General features: G+C 51.0%; 2 protein-coding genes across 6 annotated transcripts in view; one reads left to right on the forward strand and one right to left on the reverse strand.

Moving 5' to 3' along the window:
• POMT1 (protein O-mannosyltransferase 1) overlaps positions 1-7,027 on the forward strand; it is a 27,879-nt gene extending 20,852 nt beyond the window's left edge. For all 4 annotated transcript variants that reach the window (XM_060200431.1, XM_016191381.2, XM_060200433.1 and 1 more), the window contains 7 exons: positions 2,031-2,123; positions 2,339-2,459; positions 2,723-2,820; positions 3,355-3,468; positions 4,302-4,428; positions 5,511-5,688; positions 6,212-7,027. In XM_060200431.1, the coding sequence (XP_060056414.1) occupies positions 2,031-2,123; positions 2,339-2,459; positions 2,723-2,820; positions 3,355-3,468; positions 4,302-4,428; positions 5,511-5,688; positions 6,212-6,386 (906 nt within the window). In that variant the 3' untranslated portion in view covers positions 6,387-7,027. The remainder of the gene's footprint in view (positions 1-2,030; positions 2,124-2,338; positions 2,460-2,722; positions 2,821-3,354; positions 3,469-4,301; positions 4,429-5,510; positions 5,689-6,211) is intronic.
• On the reverse strand, positions 7,028-12,667 carry UCK1 (uridine-cytidine kinase 1). 2 transcript variants are annotated; one of them, XM_016191382.2, is made up of 7 exons: positions 12,240-12,667; positions 11,784-11,943; positions 11,213-11,309; positions 10,920-10,993; positions 10,737-10,831; positions 8,809-8,857; positions 7,028-8,315 (listed from the first exon to the last, which is right to left on the reverse strand). In XM_016191382.2, exons 1-7 carry the CDS (start codon positions 12,648-12,650, stop codon positions 8,134-8,136), a joined length of 1,068 nt encoding a protein of 355 aa, XP_016046868.2. In that variant the 5' UTR covers positions 12,651-12,667; the 3' UTR covers positions 7,028-8,133. The 2 variants fall into 2 exon arrangements, with proteins under 2 accessions (XP_016046868.2, XP_007530380.2); XM_007530318.3 differs by having other exon boundaries at positions 10,920-11,062; positions 12,240-12,658.
• Between the last annotated feature and the right edge of the window lie 4,371 nt (positions 12,668-17,038).

Genomic DNA, 17,038 nt, shown 5'->3' on the forward strand with positions numbered 1-17,038 from the left:
CGAACCGGGATCCTTATGCCGGTCCCTGCGCTTTGCGCCACCTGCGCTTAACCCGCTGCGCTACATAAGTTTTTTTTTTTTTTTTTTTTTAAGTGTTAGAGATAACTGGGTTGTCAGCAAAGTCAAGACATATTTCTTCTATGTTTTTCTGTACAAAAATGTCACAGCCTTTCTGACAGCCTACTACTTTCCAGGGAACAGACTTTCTGTCTTCAGAACTAGGGAGCCTGGGTGGTTTCTGTGCCCACGGGAGATGACAGATGATGCTTAGTGTCCCCTGCTGGGTTCTGTGGCTCCCATGGCTGCTCCTGGTGACGATTCACTACCACAGTCACCTGAGCACACAGGCTGCGGCAGAAGAACCTGTTTTACTCAGTGCCTTACCTACCATTTCCCTGGGGGGATACTTAGCTCTCTAGACTGGAAAGTGGGCAGGAGAAAGGTGTCTGGATTTCCAGAGGTGAGTCACAGTCTCTCTGTAATGACTCGGGCTCTCCTTCCAGGTCCTGCTGGTGCAGCCAGCCACTCTACCACTCTGTCGTTTGCTTCTCAGTTCTTGATAGTGTGAGTGACATATCAGCTTGACATAGTGGAGGCTAGCTTTTATGGGGGGTAATATTCTAATATTCTGTGCTGCAGATAATTGTGTGTGCACCCATCTTTCCCATCCTCCTCCCACATTCCTTCCCCCACCCCCACCCACACGCGGGGGCTCTTCCTGAGAGATTGCTGCTGCTATAGGCCGTGACCCCCACCCACACGCGGGGGCTCTTCCTGAGAGATTGCTGCTGCTATAGGCCGTGCCCCCCACCCCCACCCACACACGGGGGCTCTTCCTGAGAGATTGCTGCTGCTGCTATAGGCCGTGCCCACTTTCTTCTTCCCTGTCTTCCTTCTCTTGTCATACTTCCCCTTCTCCTCTCATCTTCTCCTTTCTCTTCTTCTCCCTCCTCCTCTTCTTCCTGTTCTCTGCTACTTTCTCTTCCCTGTGCACCTCTTTCATCCCTTCTGGTAGGATATTCAGCCATATTAATGGAAACTAAAGCCCATTTGGACCAAGCAGGGAGGAGACACAGAAGGCCTCTTGGCCAGGCCTCCTCTTTCCTGCTCCCACCCCATGCCTTGGATTCCCTGGTTCTAGTCAGTGGCACTATGACTTTATAGGGGGTTACACCGAGATATTCTTGAGATGTTTTGATTACCTGATGATAGCATATGTAAGTGTGCTGATAGATAACCTGCTATCGGTATGCACCTGCGTGCACACACCTGTTCCTTAAATAGTGGTCTGGGTGGTCTATAACCATCTCTTGAGCTATTTCATATGTGGCAGTACCCTGAACCTTTGATGAGCAACGGCAGGGGGCATATGGAGGTATGTGGCCCCCTCCCCCGTGCTGCCCGTGGGAGTTGCTGTGCTTCATGACACTGACCCTGGTGGTGGGGGGGGTCACCAAGATTTCAGAGGCACCCAGGGTCCCTTACCTCTCCCCCTATGGACTTGTCCTTCATGTAATCATTTTTGTCATTTTGTGGTCTTGGTTTTCCTGTATGAGAAAATTTGCAAAAGAATAACTGACAGACTGAGAGTGAGATCATCCCATATTCGTCCTTCTGTTTCTGACTTAATTCACTCAACATGATTTTTTCAAGGTCCATCCAAAAAATCATGTTGAGTGAAATAAGTCAGAAACAGAAGGATGAATATGGGATGATCTCACTCTCAGGCAGAAGTTGAAAAACAAGATCAGAAGATAAAACACAAGTAGAACCTGAAATGGAATTGGTGTATTGCACCAAAGTAAAAGACTCTGGGGTGGGTGGGTGGGTGGGGAGAATACAGGTCCATGAAGGATGATGAATGACATAGTGGGGGTTGTATTGTTAAATGGGAAACTGGGGAATGTTATGCATGTACAAACTATTGTATTTACTGTTGAATGTAAAACATTAATTCCCCAATAAAGAAATAAATTTAAAAATTTTAAAAAATTAAAAAAAAGAATAACTGACAGATTCTGCTTTGACAGGACATTGTAAATAGAGAGTCGGATGGGGAAATTTGGAAGACCATCCTATCAGAGGTGCGCTTGGTGCATGTGAACACATCCGCCATCTTGAAGGTAAAAGTACTCATGGCCTACCTAGGCTCACATAGACTATTTACCATATTCTCAGGCTAAGTGTTTACTCCCAAGGTAGGGGGCTTCATAGTCTCACACAGTGAACTGCTAGTGGGAGGACCCACAGAGGAGCCTTGTCAGCTGTAACAAAGCCACCAGCTGGTAGCCTCCTGCCTCTTCCCCGTCACATCCCATGATCTCCTTGGTTTTGCCAGCTGAGTGGGGCACATCTTCCAGATTGGGGGTTTCGGCAGCTGGAGGTCGTTGGGGAGAAGCCTTTGCGGGGCTACCACGAGAGCATGGTGTGGAATGTGGAGGAGCATCGGTATGGCCAGAGTAAGTTCCTCCCTCTACCCAGCCCAGACATACATGACGAAAGAGGTTTATTTGGAGGCATTGTTAGAAGGGAAGGCCAGCTGTGACTTCCAAGAGTGGAAAGACCACGTGGGTGTGGGAGAACTGGGTGATGTGTTGCCACTGGACAGACGTGGCTGTGGGGCTTGGGTAGTGTGGCACTTTGCCATGCGCTTAGCCCAGGATTAAGCCTGGCCCTCACTGCACTGACCTGTATCCTTCTGGGTCCTGGTATGTTCTCTCAGGTCAGGAGCAGAAGGAGAGAGAGCTGGAGCTGCACACACCTACTCAGATCGACATCAGCAGAAACCTGAGCTTCATGGCCAGATTTTCAGAGCTGCAGGTGACAGGCGGGCAGAGGGAACCATGACTTTGCTCCTTGGAGCCGGTAGCTCACCGAAGCAAGCACTGTGCTCTGGATTTTTACCTTCCCAGCTCCAAGAAGAGCTTGTCCCCCCTTTACTGTATATGATACAGACAACACTGTGGGCCCCATGTCTGTGGCTTTGCAGGGAGGTTTTGCAGCAGCGTAGTGTGACCACGTCCCCCCATGTCATAATGAAGCCCTAGAGAAGTCAGGACCAGACAGTGTGTTCTGGAAAGCACAAATGTCAATTTTTCTGGATTAAGCCACCAGAGCCCGGGGGGGGGGGGGCGCTTTTGGGGGGTACAGCCACAACTAGGTTAGAACAGCTAGATTCGAATTCAGGTCTCCTGACAAGCAGGCACATAGGGCTGCCATACTGTCTCTGCTACAGAAGGTGAACTAGAGGCTGGCTGCTCAACTCTGTGAGTAGGGGCTGTTGTTTACTGTAGGTTCCCTGGTGGGGTGGTGCTGACCGTCCCTGTGACTCGGAGCGCTCTGGCTTGATTACAGTGGAGGATGCTGACAGTGAAGGCTGAGGATTCAGAGCACAAGTACAGCTCCACACCACTAGACTGGGTCACCCTGGACACCAACATCGCTTACTGGTTACACCCCAAAACCAGTGTAAGTGGGGTAGCTGTCAGCTTTAGCTGATGCTGCATGTTACCTTGAGTTCCTCTGCCATCCAGAGTAGCCATTGCTTCCCCCCAAGTCCAGGTATCCCCAGAGCCTTTCCTGACAGATGCCTTGATTGGTGCTTGGCAGACACCTTGGCAGTAGGGGCTCTTCCTCCCTCAGATGTCAGGAGCAGGCTCCTCACATGTCTGTCACAAGAAACCAGCTGTATTGCTTTTGTGGAAATGCATTGCCCCTGCCCTGGCAAAAAGGGTGTTTGCTTGTTTGTTTGTTTGAGAGATACAGAGAGGAGAGACACCCCAGTGCTGTGGTACTCCCTTGTAGTACCAGGGCTCAAACCCAGGGCTTCATGCATGATAAGGTATACAGTCTACTAGATGAGCTATCTTCCAGCCCCAGCAAGAGAATTTTAAGGATGTTCTCGGTTGATTTCTCTGCAAGGCACTGTGCTTACAAGTCCTGTGTACTTACACCTACACCGTGTCTCCACTGGTGGACAAGCCACTGTTGGAGTTAAGTACCTAATGTCCTAACAAGTACTGCTAAAATGCTCGCTTTTCTCATTCTAAAACAGAGGGTCTGGGACAGATTCCCTGTGAACCCGGTGCCATTCCCTCAGTGAGCCCTGTCTTTAAGAAAAACATCCCATCTGTTCCCAGTTTTGTTTCAGCTGACAAAGCAGAGACTATAGCAGTTTTAGGAAGGGTTTCATTGAGAGTATGATGTCCATTGTAAATGTAAGGGCTAGAGACCAGAGTGTACTGTGTCTTCACTGTGAATCAGGACACAGCGTGACAGTGTGCCCGTGTGCTCACTCGTAGGCTCAGATCCACCTGCTGGGGAACCTAGTGATCTGGGCTTCAGCCAGCCTGGCCACATTGGTATACACCTTACTCTTCTTCTGGTATCTGCTCAGACGCCGGAGAAACATCCATGACCTCCCCGACGGTTAGTATGGTTGTGCATGACTTCTTCTGAACCCTCTTACCTTCTGGTCCTGACCCAAGCCCCTAATGCTTTGAGCAGAGCCCCTTAAGGTGACCTCAACCTCTTGCTGCTATAATGAGGGAACTGAAATTATTTTTATCTCCCCAGAGAAGATACATTTTAATTCATTTCCCACTTAGCATTTGGTGGCTCTGCTGGGAGCACAGATGATAGCAGGAACTAGTTCCCCATCCATAGATAGGGGTGCAGTCTTATGCTGGTCTCACCACCCTGAAAGTGACTGAATGGGGTAGAGTAGCTAATAAGCTTGGTCAGATGCCATTTTTTGGCAAGTAAGAGAAAACCACCTAAAACTATCTTAAATAGAAAAGGAGAACACCCCAGGCAGGGCTCGGCCTTCAAGATCGTCAAGGGAGAGTGGTCCCTTTTCTCTGCTATCTGGGAGCTAGACCTTTATCTCCAGAATCCCCGCTCCTCCCTAGTTCAGAGCCAATTTGAGGTGCGTGCTGGGTGAGTGAAGCCAGTGGTTGATAGTAAGTATGGAGAGCCTGAGCCTGAGCCTGAGCCTTCCTTCTCACCCCCCCCCCCACCTCCTAAGGATGGGTTAGGACCTAGCAAGAAGGACCCAGATGGTTTATGACCACCTGTGTTTTCTACAGAGAAGTGAAGGGTTGGTGGGAGTAAGAACCAAATGTGTGTATCATAAAGACAAGAGCCTAGGAGTTGGGCGGTAGTGCAGTGGGTTAAGCACACGTGGCTCGAAGTGCAAGTACCAGCATAAGGATGCCGGTTCGAGCCCCCAGCTCCCCACCTGCAGGGGAGTGGGGAGTTCCTTCACAGGCGGTGAAGCAGGACTGTAGGTATCTTTCTCTCCCCCTCTGTCTTCCCCTCCTCTCTCCATTTCTGTCCTAACAATGACAACATCAGTAACAACAATAAAAAAAAAGGGGAACAAAAGAGAAAAATAAATATAAAAAAAATTTTTAAAAAGACAAGAGCCTGTATGTCAGTGACAAGCCATCTGAGGAGGTCCCTGTGCAAAGATGCAGACTGAGACCAGCCTGCCTTCACCTGTCTCATAGATGCCTGGCTGCGCTGGGTGTCAGCTGGGACTCTCTGTGCTGGAGGCTGGGCGGTGAACTACCTCCCCTTCTTTCTGATGGAGAAGACGCTCTTCCTCTACCACTACCTGCCTGCACTCACCTTCCAGATCCTTCTGCTTCCCGTGGTCCTGCAGCACATCAGTGAGCATCTGTGCAGGTATGGGACTTTTGTACCTACACCTGGGGGTCTCCTTGTCAGGGAAGTATTCTCTGGTAAGTGAGACTTCCAGGTGTATCTTGAGTTAATGTTTTCATGCAAAAAATGGGCTGTGTTCACAAGAGGCACAGACAAGGACAGGCACAGAAAGATGAGGACATGAACAGAAAAAAGGCTAGGAAACCCCAGGGCAAAGGCAAGGGACAAGGACATATGGGGTGTGTTCACAAACACCAGTGGCCTCTGCATGATGCAGACCTGTCTGGAGACCAGAGCACAGGGTTATGGAATTGACATTTGGGGTGTGAAGAACCCCAAAGACCTCAGGAGAGATAGTATGTGATTATGCTGGCTGGCTTAAGAGACAGCATTGCAGCATCTAAATTTAGGCAGAGAAGCTGTAAAAATTCTAGCAGTGAGGGCAATGCCATCCATCAAGTAGGAGGTAAGAGGGGCGTAAAGGACAGGGAGTGGGGAGGGTTAGCCTGCACCCCTCAGGCTTCTGCTCTGCTCCGACTCACAGGTCTCAGCTCCAGAGGAGCCTCTTCAGTGCTCTGGTTGTCGCCTGGTACTCTTCTGCCTGTCACATGTTTAACATGCTGCGCCCACTAACCTACGGGGACAGGTCACTGTCACCAAGTGAACTCATGGCCCTTCGTTGGAAAGATAGCTGGGACATCTTGATCCGAAAATACTAGGATATAAATGTGGCAGAGAATGGCCTAGCCAGGGTTATGACAAGGTAGAATAATCTTTTTTATAAATGTCTGTTTTTAACAGAATAGCTCTACACTTAAGAGGCCAGACACACTCAGCAAGGATTTCATTATGGTGTCATTTGAACAGTCCTCTGAGGAGTACATCATTTTTAACATAATTTTTCCCAGGCAGTAATGAACATAATCCTCCATACCCACTAACTCCTGAGAAAACCCACACCGAGACACACTGAGGGACTGATGGGGGGCTACGACAGGAAAACCAAGGTGTCAGGTTATGGCAGGTGAGTTAGGGTCCAGCTGAGATGCAAGTTGAGGATTTGATGGATGAGTCTGGCTTGCCCTCCGGGTACCCACTCAGCCTGCAGAACTACAGCCCTTGTCCCTTAGGAACCTTGAGGACAATTTCCATTGTCTCCTGGATTAAACATGCCACTGATCAGCAAGTCTCTATGAGGCACAGGAACGTGGGTCACTGTAGGAGACCATGTGTCTCCTTTTGCTGACCCTTTTTAAAGCCCTTCCATAGGATTTTAAGACTGTTAGTCAAGTTTTGTGTCACCTATGCATTTCCTGTTCTGAATGTGCCTTCTGTGTAATTAAAAAAGGGACAAATGGCATTTGTATTTGTTTTTCTTTATTTTCTCCCCAAAGAACATATTGACAAAACAATTACATAGCTCTCGAACCAGCCCCAAAACGAACGTCATGTCTTGTGTAGCTAATGATACTCAGATGAGACCAGAGGTGCTCATGCACCTTGGCTGGTAAGAAAGAGAGTGCTTTGCAGAAACAGGTACCACAAGGGAGGGAAAACAAATCAGGACAAGACCACAGGGGCTGTGTGTGGAACCAGAGCTCCCAGGAACATTGGCATGGGCAACAGCTTTACTTGCCTCTGGTCTGGCATATCTTGGCTAGAGGTCACGTCTTTGATTTGGCCCTAAACACAATTGGGGCAGCGTGTCCAGGCAGCACACGGCTCCAGGGGCTCCTGTAGGGGGAGCAGGACCTCGATAGACACGGGAGGATCTGTTATCTGTGATGATTTTGACTAAGAGGGTGCCTGTGCCAGAGCTCCTTCCCCAGCTCTGCCTTTGGAACCAAGACAGGAGGATTCTCTGTGGCTCTTTAGAACAGCATGTCCAAGCCTAGATCATAACCCACTGTAAGTGTGTGTGTGTCACGAAACAAGGCTAACAGGCTGCCACCAGTACGGTGGTATAAGGTAGAACCAGACCAAACCAAACATTCAGCTATATGGTGTGTAAAAAGAGAGAAAGATTGGCTCTTTAGGCTTTTGTTTCAATTAGATATGTGCATGTGAATCAGATCACACTAGAAAAACCATCTCCCTATGGATCTGTTGTCAGAAACATACCTAGTTTTTTCCTTTCATGTGCTCCAAATACAAGACCTGTGTTAATCCTGGCCAACCACACATTCTGTGGCATTTCTCAGTGACCCAGACATTCTGAAACCCTCAAACATGAGGAAACAGGTGAAGATGTCAGGAATGCTGTCAGACCCAAGCTGACTGCATAGGTGTCCAAGTATCCCTGACTGGTGGTGAGCCCGCCAACCCTAACACTGCCCCAAGCCAGACTTCCCCAGGCAGGGAAGTGGTGGGTGACTGTTATAGAGCAGGTGGGCACCTCTGGGCCCAGACACCAAACATGTATCTGTGAGAGACCTGCTCCAGAGTTGGGGGACAGCACCCCACTGCTCAGTGCGGTCGACTGCTGGACTCTAGGTGTGATCGTTTGCCAGGCGTCAGCACCCCAGGATGGTCGCCTGGTTCGGGAAACGTCCTCTTGCAGCTTCGCCCATTGGACCCTCCTCGGTGCCATTTGCAGAGGTCACCATTGAGTATGTCTTGGATGTGCTGCACAATCAGGTTGATGGCAACTGCACAGGGACAAGAATGGAATCAGCACAGCCGGGTGCTTTGCCCAGTGAAAGCTGGAGAGGGCTGCACCTCCCACAGGGGCTCCTGGCCAGGGGCTGCTGGGCCCAGGGGAACTGTAGGCACAGGCTGAAGTGCAAGTCTTAACAGAGAGAAGACGAATACTGGCTGCATGTACGTACTGGCTTAGTTTTCGAGGCCTTGTGTGAACGAAACCTGTTTAAAATATTCTACTCACAAGTGACTCCCTGTCAAAGTTGTTAAAAATAGTTTTCTATTCCTAGGCCAGTGTTTTCATTTTTTATTTCCGAGGAACATAAGAGAGATCCCATAGCACTGCTGCACTGTTCATGGAATTAGAAACTACGTTTGTTGGAAACCTGTGCCACAGATGGACACAGCAGACCTTGTGCATCAAGGTTCTGGGTAGCAGAGTGAGGACAGGGCAGTGCCCCTGACTATGGAGGGTTGGGCACCCTATAGGCCTATTCTTACCCATGTTGTCAACTCCTCGAGGGATTATCACATCAGCATACTTCTTGGTCTGCAGGATAAAAAATGAAGGTGTCACAAAGCTCTCCCCCCTACCCCCACCCATGGGCTCAAATAACTTGGGGCTACATGCAGTGGCAGGGGAGCCATCCTGGGTACATGTTTGGTCACAGAGTAGGGAACTGGGCAGTCCTCAACTTGGCAGACAATGATCCAGCCAGAGGGGTCATCTCCCTGGGGTGTCTGACATGCTCTTTATTCTAATTACTTCCCATGAACACCAGAGAGGGGACAGCTCTCTGTGGTAACAACTCCTTTCCCAAGGCCCAGGGCTGTGTGATGCTCTGCCACACACACAATGCCCTTCCAACAGAATCAGAACCCAGGAGGAACACAGAACAGGACAGAATTACTATTTAAAGGGTATGGGGGGGAGGGAGGGGTCAGGCACCAGCACATAGTCCGAAGCACAAGGATCCGGGGAGCTGGGGTCACTTCACAAGCAGTGAAGCAGGTCTGCAGGTGTCTCTCTCTCCCCTTCTCTATCTCCCCTTGCTCCTCAATTTCTCTCCAATTAATGGCCGCCAGGAGCAGTGGAGTTGTGCGGGCACCGAGACCCAGTGATAATCCTGGAGGCCAGAAAGAAAAGGACATCTATTGTCCCTGCTCCCATCCATTTATCTCATCTTGTCACCACACTGGGTAACATTTTCTACTCTTAGGCACTTGAGGAAGAGCAAGGAGAGAACCCAGAAAATACAGGATCCATGGAGAAAGGCTCCAACCAGTACTGCTCAGGAAAAACATGTGAATCAGGTAAAATGGCTAGAGAAGTTGAGGGAGAGGTCATAAACACTTCTGCAGTAGTAGTGTGTGGATCTAGGTCAAAAGGACATCTAAGAGACAAGCCACAGAGGCCAGCTGGGACAATTCCTGAGGACAGCAGTGGAGTCCCACAGAAGGTATGAGCATGCGAAGGCCAAGATGACTTCTACTGGGTCTGCTCACTCTGGGGGTGCAGACAATTGGGGTTGGGGGTAGGAGAGATGGTGGCTGGCAAAAAGGGGGTGGGAACACATCAGGTTAGTGAGATTCAGATCATGGTTATTTAAAGGGCTCAGGCTGTGGTGTGTTTGTGTGTGTAGTTCGGTGGTAGACAGTATGCCTTAGGTGAATGAGGCCCTGGGTTCAATCTCCAGCAACCCCACCCCAGTGTTTTCTCTAAATAGCAGCAGAGAACGCTTTTGTCCTACAATACTAAAGCAGAAATCCTGTTTCTGGTTCTTCAGTGCTTTTTTCCTTAAACCTTAAAAGAAGCAAAATATGAGGGCCAGGTGGTGGCAAACCCAGTTGAGTGCAGATGTTGTCATGTGCAAGAACCAGGGTTAGAAACCACCCCAGTTGCAGGGCGGAAACTTCACGAGCTTGTGAAGCAGGACTACAGGCGCCTCTCTTTCCGGTCCTATTGAATTAGAAATGCAGGCTGAAAGAAAACAAGCTGCACAGCAGCCACTCTCCTTCACAACCAAAACCAGCCTGGAGAAACACGATGCAAAAGGACTACGCCTGCTATCTGCCTCTGACTACTCTGGATGGTGGATGGACAAAAATCCATTTCCTTAAGTAGCTGACATTAAAAACAAAAGGGGGGATTTGTAAACTACAAAATGTACAATATACAAAGATCACCTGGAAACAGGAGGAGGAGGCAAGGGGAGGAGGGACAAGCTGCTATGAATGTTGAAGAGTGGGTGCCTTCCTAGGTTGGGAAGCACAAGAGAATATGCTGAAGCTGAAACTACCCTTGGGGCATCTGGGCATAATGGGCAAAGCTTGTCTCAGTTTATAACCAGACCAGTTCATCTGTGATTCAGCTCTGGCAGAACTGGTGGCACATGCCCTTCCGCAGAGGGAGGGAAGGCAGATGGTACCGGTAGGCAGAACTCCTCAAAGGCTGGTTTGACGAAAGTGGTGTACTGGGTCAGGATCTGTTCCAGGTCCCTCCCACGGTGCACATCCCGGAGAACTGCAGTGACAGAAGCAGGGAGCCACCCTCAAGGCTCAGGCCTGGCGTCCAGCTTCACCAGCACAGAGAGGCCCCGCATCTGCCTTACCTCTTCGAGACAGCCTGACGTCGGAGTCGGTGTCCACAAAGAGGCGCAGGTGGAACATGTCCCGGATCTCCTGGCTGTAGAACACCAAGATGCCTTCAAACAGCACTACATCTGCAGGGTAGACCACTGTGGTCTCTGGTAACCTGCAAGACCAGACCACAAAATGGCTTCTGCTAAAGACATGGGGAGGTGGGGAAAGGGGTGCCCAAAGACTCATGGGGCAGCCCTCCTGATCCCTTAGGGGTACCTTCATCTACTCCCAGCCTCTCTCCTCCCAGGAACCACCTACTTACCTTGAGTGGGTCACAAAATCATAGGTTGGGACCTCAACAGTTTTGCCCTCCACAATGTTTTTCAGAGTCTTATGCATCAAGTCATTATCAAAAGCATCTGCAGAGATGGAAAAGGCAAAACAATTCATATATCCCTTGGTGGGAGAGACTGGCAGCCAGCTGGCTCAAGGTACCAAGGGCCCAAAGGAGTATTTGGAAGCAACAGGGCCCTCCGTGGTCTGCAAACAACAGGAAGGGCCTGTCCTAGCTGTACCTGGACAGGGGCTTCCTGGTGGCTAGTGCTCGGTAGGCAGAGTAGGCCTCTGCTTCTATTTCTTGGAAATAATCAGTTGGGTGGACACTTGTCAGGCTCCTTGTGCACCCCAAGAACTGAAGGTGGAAGCCGGCCCAAATGAAATCCAGCAGGGGCAGGCAGGGCCAGTCACTCACCCATCTCCCTGTGACTAGACCTGGGGGAGTCGCCCCACTGCTGCTCCCCCGCTAGGCATGCACAGCAGTGTGTGCACAGGGCCCTCGGGGGAGCGACTGGCTTTCTCCAGTCCGAAGACACCCCTTTGGGGTCTCGACCTACCTGGGTGGTCGAAATTGTACTGTCCTTTCAAGGCCTTGGCCTTCTGTTCCACTGTCAGGACCTTATAGAACCTGTCTTGGCTCAGGATGACCAGCTTCCTCTGCTTGTGGTCTACTTCATTCTGTCCCAGCAACTCCATGATCTTCTCACACACCGTTGACTGGAAAAGAGAAACAGCCCGGCCTAGAAGCGCACGTCCCGGCCTGGACGCGGGCGGCCCTTCCTCCCGCGGGCGGCTCACGGGTACGGCGACAGGTGGGAGGCGACAGGTGGGACCGGACAGGTGGGACGCGGAGGGGGCGGGGCACGGACCAAGGTTTGCGGAGGGGGTCCCCAGGCCAAACGCTCCCTCCCCGGCCTGCACCCCGACCCGGGGTGGCCGCTGGGTCGAGCTGGGGAGCTGGGGAGCGGGGTGAGGTGACTGGGCAGCAGGCCCCGGGCCGCCCGGCCCCTTACCTTCCCGCTCGCGGTGCCGCCGCTCACCCCGATGAGGAAGGGCCGCTGGTGAGGACGGTCCGCCTCGGGCGCCGCGCCCTCGCAGTTGCCGGCCCCGGAAGCCATCTCCGGCCCGGCTCCCCGGCATGGGGTCCCTGGCTCCAGCTGCCTTCCCAAACCCGCACGTTCGCCCGCCCCCGCACGAAGAACCGAGGTAGCCCCCCGGAGCCCCACTTCCGGGAGGCGCTCGGGTCGGCCGGGGGCGACACGCGCGGTGCACGGCGGGAGTTGTAGTCCGTGGGCGCCGCGCATGCGTGCGTTGGTCCAGGGAGCGGGAGGCCGCGGGAAGCGGCGGCCCTGTTTCTGCTGGAGGGTTGATGTGATACTTGTCGGACGTCCTTTCCGGGGCGCCCGCTGTCCCTGGCACCGCATGTTTGCCGCAAAAGATGGGTACAACTCAGTGTCGGCCCCGGCTGCCAGGTTTCCCAACGCCCCGCGCGCCCCCACCCACAGCAGAGGGTTGTGATGGGCGAGCGTCCCTGCAGCCCCGCTTCCGGGGCGTCGCGCGACCCCACACAGCCCGGCCGGCTCAGGTCGCAAACATCTGACCCGGGTGGAAACGCCCACCCCAAGCTCCCCCAGTTCCTGCCTTCACCTCCGGGGACTCTTCTCACCAGGTCAAACCTCAGCCTACGAGGGAAGGGGGAGAGAGGCAGAGAGACACTTGCAGTGCTGCTTTGCCACTCGCAAAGCTTTCCCCCTGCGCGTGGGGGTCGGGGGCTCGAACCCAGGTCTTTGCCCGCTGTAACGTGTGCTTAGCCAGGTGCCACCACCCGGCCCCCAGCGTGACTTTCTAGACTTGTGCACTGGGCAGCCCGAGCCAGGCCAGCGTGACCCGGCCTGCCAGGTGCCACATGCAGCCCAGTGCCTGGCACACACACCGCAAGTACTGTTTCCCCCAGGCCCTCGGTGAATGTTTGAGGAGCTGAAGTGTGAAGAAGTAGAGACTTCCAAGAGGTCACAGCCATGTAGCCAGAGGTAACAGTAACCCTGCCAGGAAGGCTACTGGCAGCTTCCGCTGAGGGGGTGAGGGGTGCGGGGCCCTGGACAGAGTGGAGTTGATGAAGGAGCAGCACGAGCCAGCTACACACAGGGCCGGTCGGCGGCTTAGCTGGTCAAGCGCACAAGGACTAAGCACGAGTACCTGGGTTCGAGCCCCCACTCCCCACCTGCAGCAGGGACACTTCACAAGCTTCTAAGCAGGTCTGCAGGCGTCTATCTTTCTCTCTCCCTCTCTGTCTTCCCCTCTCCTCTCAATGTCTCTGTCCTATCCAATAAAAATGGAAAAGATCCACTGCCACCCGGAACAGTGCGGGCGCCCCGAGCCCCAGTGATAATCCTACAGGCAAAAAAAAAAATACTACACACACCCCGCCCAGGGAAGTTTACGGGATCCAGGCTCAGGGGAGAGGAGGGCTCAGACCTTGCTTCTGTTGAGTGACCTCTGGCAGTGATGGGGTTGTGTTTTGACCATTAAATTAGCACGTGTTAAGAGGCACACAGGGCTGGAGATAAGCAGAGGTCCCACAACAAACCGTAGGAAGAACTGAAATACAGAAGTTCATTACTCACAGGTCCTGAAGCAGCAATTTAGGGTTGTACCGGGAGACCAAGACTGAGTGCAGACTGACAGACAAGACTTGCCACATAGCCCTTTATCAGGGTCTGTAGGGGGAGTGGGTGGATTCCCACACAAGGCTGGATTGGGCAATTCAAACCCAAAGAGCAGGGCTAACAGCTCTGGGGTTTTATCTGAGGGTGCAGAAGGCACACAGGTACTGAGAGATATCGGAGACGGATGGTCACATGGCCTGCTAGGAAAGCCTGTGTGCACAGGGTAGCTGCTGTCTAGAGCTCACATGCACCAAGGAGCTAATGTCAAGGTCCCTCATCCCCCTTGGCCAAAATATATTTATGCCAAAGGACCAGGCAGATAGCATAATTGTTAAACAAACAGCTTTAATACCTGAGGCTCAAGTTTCCAGGTTCAGTTTCTAGCACTGAACCTGGAAACTATAAACCAAAGCTGAACAATGCTCTGATAGATTAAAATAAAAAAAGACAAAAATTCACACCAGGGGCCAGGTGGTGGTACACCTGGTTAAGTGCATATATCATCATGCACAAGGACTAGGATCTGAGTCCCTGCACTCCACCTTTATGAGCAGTGAAGCAGTTCTACAGGTGTCTATCTTTCTCTCCTCCTCTCTATCTCCCCTCCCTGTCTTGTCAAATAAAAACAGAAAGGGGAAAAATAATGAAAAAATGGCCACCAGGAGTGGTGGATTTGTAGTGCAGGCATCGAGCCCCCGTGATAACCCAGGTAGGAAAAAAAACAAATCACACCAAGGTCATAGTACCATTGAGTTGTCTAAGCTCTCCACAGGGAACTAACCTGGCTTACCGGAGACCATAGGTGCCCGCTGTGTGGATTTACAACTCTGGCATCCACTTATCACGGGACCAATTACATTAGCTGTATAGAACAGAGTGTTTTGAGGACCTTGAGCCTGTGCAGTTTCAACATTCTGGATCAACTTTTTCAGATACAGAGACTAAAGAGATGAGAGACCACAGCCCCCAAAGCTTCTCCCAGTGTGGCATGCCAGGGCTGGAACCTGGGCAAAGTGCATGGTAAGCAGTTAAGTTATCTCACGTGACCCTATTTTTTATATTCTTGGTATTCTGACATTTGGGGATTTTAACAAATCCCACTCAGGGCTAAAGTGTAAACACATCCACTAGCTTCAAACCAGGATGCCCTTCCTCACAGATCTTCCTACCCACTCTGGCCCAGCTGGGCCAGGCCACCCTCATCGACAGTCTCCTTAGCATTATTTCTGAGAAGCACCTCACCCAGAAGCACTTCACCCAGATTAAGTAACAAATTCTACAGTCACCTGCTTGATATGTGTGTAGAGTAAAGCAGCCCCAGGAGGGCAGGCCTTGCAAACCTCTCTGCTACACACATACACACACACACACACACACACACACACACACACACACACACTTGTTAAGTCAGGCATGAAGTGACACCTGTGGCTCAGTTTGGGGTTCTTGGAACCCAGCAAGGCAGTACTTGCAAGAATGACTGATTTCCCTCTGTGCCTAACTTCACTAATCTCACTCTTCAGTTTATAGAGCATCTGAAACACAGCTCTTCAAGGCCCTGCACCCTTTAAAGTTTTTAATGATCACAAGCGTCCCTGCAGCCCCGCTTCCAGGGCATCGCGTGACCCCACACAGCCCGGCCGGCTCAGGTCGCAAACATCTGACCCGGGTGGAAACGCCCACCCCAAGCTCCCCCAGTTTCTGCCTTCACCTCCGGGGACTCTTCTCGCCAGGTCAAACCTCAGCCTACAAGGGAAGGGGGAGAGAGGCAGAGAGACACCTGCAGCGCTGCTTTGCCACTTGCAAAGCTTTCCCAACACTTAAAGAGTCGACCAGGTGGGGCCAGGTGCTGTTACACCTGGTTAAACGCACACACTACAGTGCACAAAGACCTGGGTTCAAGCCCCTGGTCCCCACCTGCAGGGGGAAAGCATCACGAATAGTAGGACGGCAGGTGTCTATTTGTCTCTCTCTACCTCCCCTCCTGTCTCAATTTCTGTCTGTCTCTATCCAATAATAAATAAACAAATATAAATAAAAAGTTAATCAGGTTGCCGACAGAGTAGCATTTATTGTCATTTTCATTTCTATCTCTCTCTCTCTCTCTCTTTTTTTTTTTGCTACAAGTTTCTATTTATTTAATTTTTAAGGTGGCTTTTAAAAAATTTTTAATATTTATTTTCCTTTTTGTTGCCCTTGTTTTATTGTTGTAGTTGTTGTTGTTCTTGATGTCATCATTGTTGGATAGGACAGAGAGAAATGGAGAGAGGAGGGGAAGACAGAGAGGGGGAGAGAAGGATAGACACCTGCAGACCTGCTTCACCGCCTGTGAACCGGGATTCTTCTGCCCGTCCTTGTGCTTTGCACCAAGTGCGCTTAACCAGCTGTGCTACCGCCCAACTCCCTATTTATTTAATTTTTAATTTTTAATTACCTATTTGTAAGCTCAGACCGACAGCATAATGGTTATGTAATTATCTAGTTGTTGGATAGAGACAGTCAGAAATTGAGAGGGAACGGGGAGATAGAAATAAAGACCGAGGGAGCTGGGCGGTAGCACGGCAGCTTAAGCGCACACGGCACAAAGCGCAAGGGCTGGAGTGAGGATCCCAGTTCGAGCCCCCAGCTCCCTACCTGCAGGGGGCTGGTTCGCAAGTGGTGAAGCAGGTCTGCAGGTGTCTTATCTTTCTCTCCTCTCTGTCTTCCCCTCCTCTCTCAATTTCTTTCTGTCTTATCCAACAACAACAGCTGTAACAACAATATCAATAGCAACTACAAGGGCAACAAAATGGGAAAAATGTCTTTCAGGAGCAGTGGATTCATAGTGCAGGCACCGAGCCCTAGCTATAACCCTGGAAGCAAAAAAATAAATAAATAAAAAGAAATAATGACAGGGAAGCACCTGCAGCACTGTTTTCCCACTCGCAAAGCTTTCCCCAGGCAGGCGGGGACCGGGGGCTCAAACCTGGGTCCTTGTGCATTGTAGCATGTGTGCTCAAACTGATGCTCCGCCATCTGGCCCCTATTTATTTTATTTATTTTACTTAATTTTATTTGTTTTGTTGCCCTTGTTTTTTTTTATTGTTGTATTTATTATTGATGGTCTTATTGGATAGGACAGAGAGAAATGGAGAGAGGAGAGGAAG

The sequence above is a fragment of the Erinaceus europaeus genome, chromosome 10, assembly GCF_950295315.1.
Source record: "Erinaceus europaeus chromosome 10, mEriEur2.1, whole genome shotgun sequence".
In the NCBI taxonomy this organism is placed as follows: Eukaryota; Metazoa; Chordata; class Mammalia; order Eulipotyphla; family Erinaceidae; genus Erinaceus; species Erinaceus europaeus.

Excerpts from the sequence above, each read along its gene's own strand:
- UCK1 (XM_007530318.3), bottom strand. The coding sequence starts at position 12,650 with ATGCGGTGCCAGGGACAGCGGGCGCCCCGGAAAGGACGTCCGACAAGT. Across the intron at positions 11,310-11,783 it reads GTACAATTTCGACCACCCAG|ATGCTTTTGATAATGACTTG; the intron begins GTAGGTCGAGAC and ends CCATCTCTGCAG. Across the intron at positions 8,858-10,736 it reads TTGAGGAGTTCTGCCTACCG|ACCAAGAAGTATGCTGATGT; the intron begins GTACCATCTGCC and ends TTTATCCTGCAG.